General features: G+C 34.1%; 1 protein-coding gene across 1 annotated transcript; it reads left to right on the plus strand.

The window, feature by feature from the left end:
• Positions 1 to 1749: 1749 nt before the first annotated feature.
• On the plus strand, positions 1750 to 2934 carry LOC124895242 (AT-hook motif nuclear-localized protein 13-like; the record flags this gene model as incomplete). The annotated part of the gene is given in 2 exon segments (XM_047405689.1): positions 1750 to 2683; positions 2882 to 2934. Coding segments are annotated over 2 exon segments (690 nt in total), but the record flags the coding sequence as incomplete, so codon positions are not given.
• Positions 2935 to 3807: the final 873 nt, after the last annotated feature.

Below are 3807 nucleotides of genomic sequence, written 5' to 3' on the forward strand. Positions count from 1 at the left end.
TTTTTTTTTTTTTGAAAGGGGGTAGGGATTTGGATTTTGGGTTTTGGGTAAGGGGCGAGATAAGAAAAAAATTTAAAATATTTTTTTGACAGGGGTGGTAGGGGGCCGGGTGGGGGGAGGGAGATTGAGGGTTGGAGTAGGGATGGATGATTTTGAGAGTTATATAAATATTTCAATTTAAGAGTGAGGTTGAAAGAGAGTTTTGAAACATGTTTTCCTTACTTTTTGAAGGGAAGTCATTTTCCTTATAATTGAGGAAAATAAGTTGATTTGAAAAATATTTTCCAAAATCTTTAAGCCATCAAACATGAGAAAATTAAAAAATATTTTCTGAAAAATGTTTTCCTTCATACCAAACACACCCTCAAAATATCTCTTTTTATCAAATCATGGCATCATAGACAATTCAAATCATGTGAACAAGATCAAATGTAAAATATTTTCTCAATTTGTATTAAATCATCTAATTTACAATAAAGAAATTTTAAAAGATATAGCGAAAGCCAATACAATTTTAAAAACAGTAATTTATATTTTTATGAAAGATGTTAGTGGCATTTAGCAACTTGAAATTCATAAATAATGCAATTTCGACTTGCTAGTCATCACAAGTTATGGTTACATCTGAAATCTAATTTTTAAACCATTTCACGATATGAAATTTGGAGGAAAAAAATAAGAGGTAGTAAATTTCATTATTCGTGGATTAATCTTTTGAATCTTATCATGATAATCAAAAAATTAACAACAGACTACAATATCTATAATGACATCCATTATAAAACAATCATTCAGATAATGTCTGACAAAATTCGTTAAGATCTAACTTCAACCATCACTTTTTAAAATAAAAGTCCAATTCACATTTCAAGGTGTTATCTTACTCTCAACTATTTAATTTATGAGTTCTAATAATCCAATTACATCATTTAATAACCGAAAACATGTGCCTTAAGGACCAAGGTGTTATCTTATTTTCGACTATTTAATTGACGAAATTCAATAACTGAATGACGCCATTTAATAACCCAAAAACATGCGCCTCAGGGAGTTGTCTTATTCTCGACTGTTTTATTCATGAAATTCAATAACCGAATGACGTCATTTAATAACCCAAAATAGGCACTCAAGGTGTTATCTTATTCTTGACTATTTAATTCATGAGATTCAATGATCTAACGAGGTCATTAAATAGCCAAAAAAATAAGCGCACGGTAACTAGGATTACAATTCATTTTTTCAAAATCCAACTCGATAATGAAGCAGTTTCATAAATTTTAAGGTTAATTAATTGCTTAGTGAAATCATGTTTTCAATATTTTTCTTGTTACACTCCATGCATCCATTTCATCAATATATATGAAAGGAAGCTTAAATATTGGTTAACTTTTTAATTTCACATATATATATTTTTTAAAATTCTGAAAACTATCAAGACCTTATAGAATGAGCTAACCAATAAAGTACAAAATTCTGATAACTACATTATATTGATTGAAGTAACCAACGAAATTATCCAAAAATCTGAAAAACAAAGGAGCAATTTAGAAAGTTTAACAATTTTACAATAAGGTAGAAGTAAAACTAATTACTTACACTAGTCGCACTAATGAAATTAAAGTGCTAAAATATAAATTATTTAGATATTTAAATCTGATTTTAAGAAAAATAAACGTGTTAGGTCATACAAAAAAGGTTAAAACAAAAAGTATGCTATATTTGACAAAAGGATACCTAGTAAAGTGTAGGCAAACAGATCTAACTACACTTCTGCACCAAAAAGTCCAAAATAATTTTTTTTTTTTCCTTAAAACCCTAAAATTCTTTAACTCTTTGTAGTGTCTTCCCCCCTTACTCTCCCAACTTCTCTTCCCCCTTTTCCAACCTTCAGCCTCCCCCCTACCCCGAACCCCCACCCCAACCACCCCACCCATCTTCTTCACTTCAGTGAACACAGACACTATTTGACAAAAAGGCATTCTTGAAAAAGGTTTTTTTCAAGAATTGAAGAATTCATTCATAATTTTCAAGAATCTTGGAGTTGTAATGGATTCTCAAGAATCACAAGGGGGTCATCACCAGAACCAAAATCAACACCCCCATCACCAACAACAACACCCCCATCATCTTCATTCTTATGGTGGACATCCCATGATGATGACGCGTCCACAACAACAACAACAACATCAACATCACCAACTGCAACAGCAGCAACATCACCAGCAGCAACAAGCGAACTCGTACGTTGTACCCAACAATGTTCTTCCAACACACAACAACAACAATTCAGCAATGATGCAACAGCTCCAGCATCAACAGCAGCAGCAGCAACAGAATTCTGGGTTTCCCTTTAATTCTGCCCCGGTGGCGCAGGGGCAACAAGCAAATCTTGATTACTCAGATGCGGCGTCATCACCTAGGGCTAATACTAGTGGATTTAACATTGAGCCGGCTAGGAAGAAAAGGGGTAGACCAAGAAAGTATTCACCTGATGGTAACATTGCTTTGGGGCTATCACCTACTCCTGTTACCCCCATTTCATCCGTGGTGCCACCTGCGGATTCCGGAAGTGGCGGCGGCGGCGGCGGCGGTGGTGATACAGAGGGTCCTTCTTCGGAGAACCCATCAAAGAAGGCCCGTGGAAGGCCTCCTGGTTCTGGAAAGAAGCAGCTAGATGCTTTAGGTATATATATATATATATATATATATATGTATATACATATTACCTTTTGTATTTGAATTGTATACTAGTTTGATAACAGTGGTATACTTGTATTAGTTTGAAAGGAAAAAAACTGTCTTGTTGGGTTTCTTGAACTTTCTTGCTACAATTCAGTACTTGGAGGAGTAAGTGATTCTTGGGAATCTTGATGTTTGACAGGTGCAGCTGGAGTTGGCTTTACACCCCACGTGATCACAGTGAATGTTGGGGAGGTAAATTTTGTTTTTTTTTTAATGTTCTTTTTGGTAAAAGATAGTCTTTTTCTAGTAATGTTATGTTGTTTTACAAAACATGCTCATTAATCCACTGAATGTGCTCGAAAGTGTCTATCCACTTAGTGTATGTATGTTTTAGACCGTGTTTCTGGATTTTGGACTTTAGCTTAAAATTTCTTTGGGGGAGAAATTGAAATCTTGATTTATGGAAAGGAATGTCGCATTTCTGTCTCCTTTATTTTTCGTTTTGTCTCTTTGATGTAGAAGTATTGCGCGGAATTTATGGAAAGGAATGTCGTATTTTTGTCTCCTTTATTTTTCGTTTTGTCTCTTTGATATGGAAGTATTTGTGCTGAATTTATGGAAAGGAATGTCGCATTTCTGTCTCCTTTATTTTTCGTTTTGTCTCTTTGATGTGGAAGTATATGTGCTGAATTTATGGAAAGGAATGTCGCATTTTTGTCTCCTTTATTTTTTCTTTTTGTCCGTCTCTTTGGCGGGTATATATTGATCGATTGACACGTGTTTTGAGATTCAAATAATCAACCATCTTTTGGAGTTTGTAACAACATAGGGATTGTATTTAATTATGTAACTTTTGCATGATTTGAAGTCGTTCTGTCTTTCTGGCGGGTGCATGTTGATCGATTGACACGTGTTTTGAGATTCAAACAATCTACTATCTTTTGGAGTTAGTAACAACATAGGGATTGTATTTAATTATGTAATTATTGCTATGATTTGAAGTTGTTTTGTCTCTCTGGCGGGTATGTGTTGATCGATTGACACGTGCTTTGGGATTCAAATAATCTACCATCTTTTGGAGTTTGTAACAGCATAGGGATTATATTTGATTATGTAACTTTTGCT

Source organism: Capsicum annuum, unplaced genomic scaffold (genome assembly GCF_002878395.1).
Source record: "Capsicum annuum cultivar UCD-10X-F1 unplaced genomic scaffold, UCD10Xv1.1 ctg80813, whole genome shotgun sequence".
NCBI lineage: Eukaryota > Viridiplantae > Streptophyta > Magnoliopsida > Solanales > Solanaceae > Capsicum > Capsicum annuum.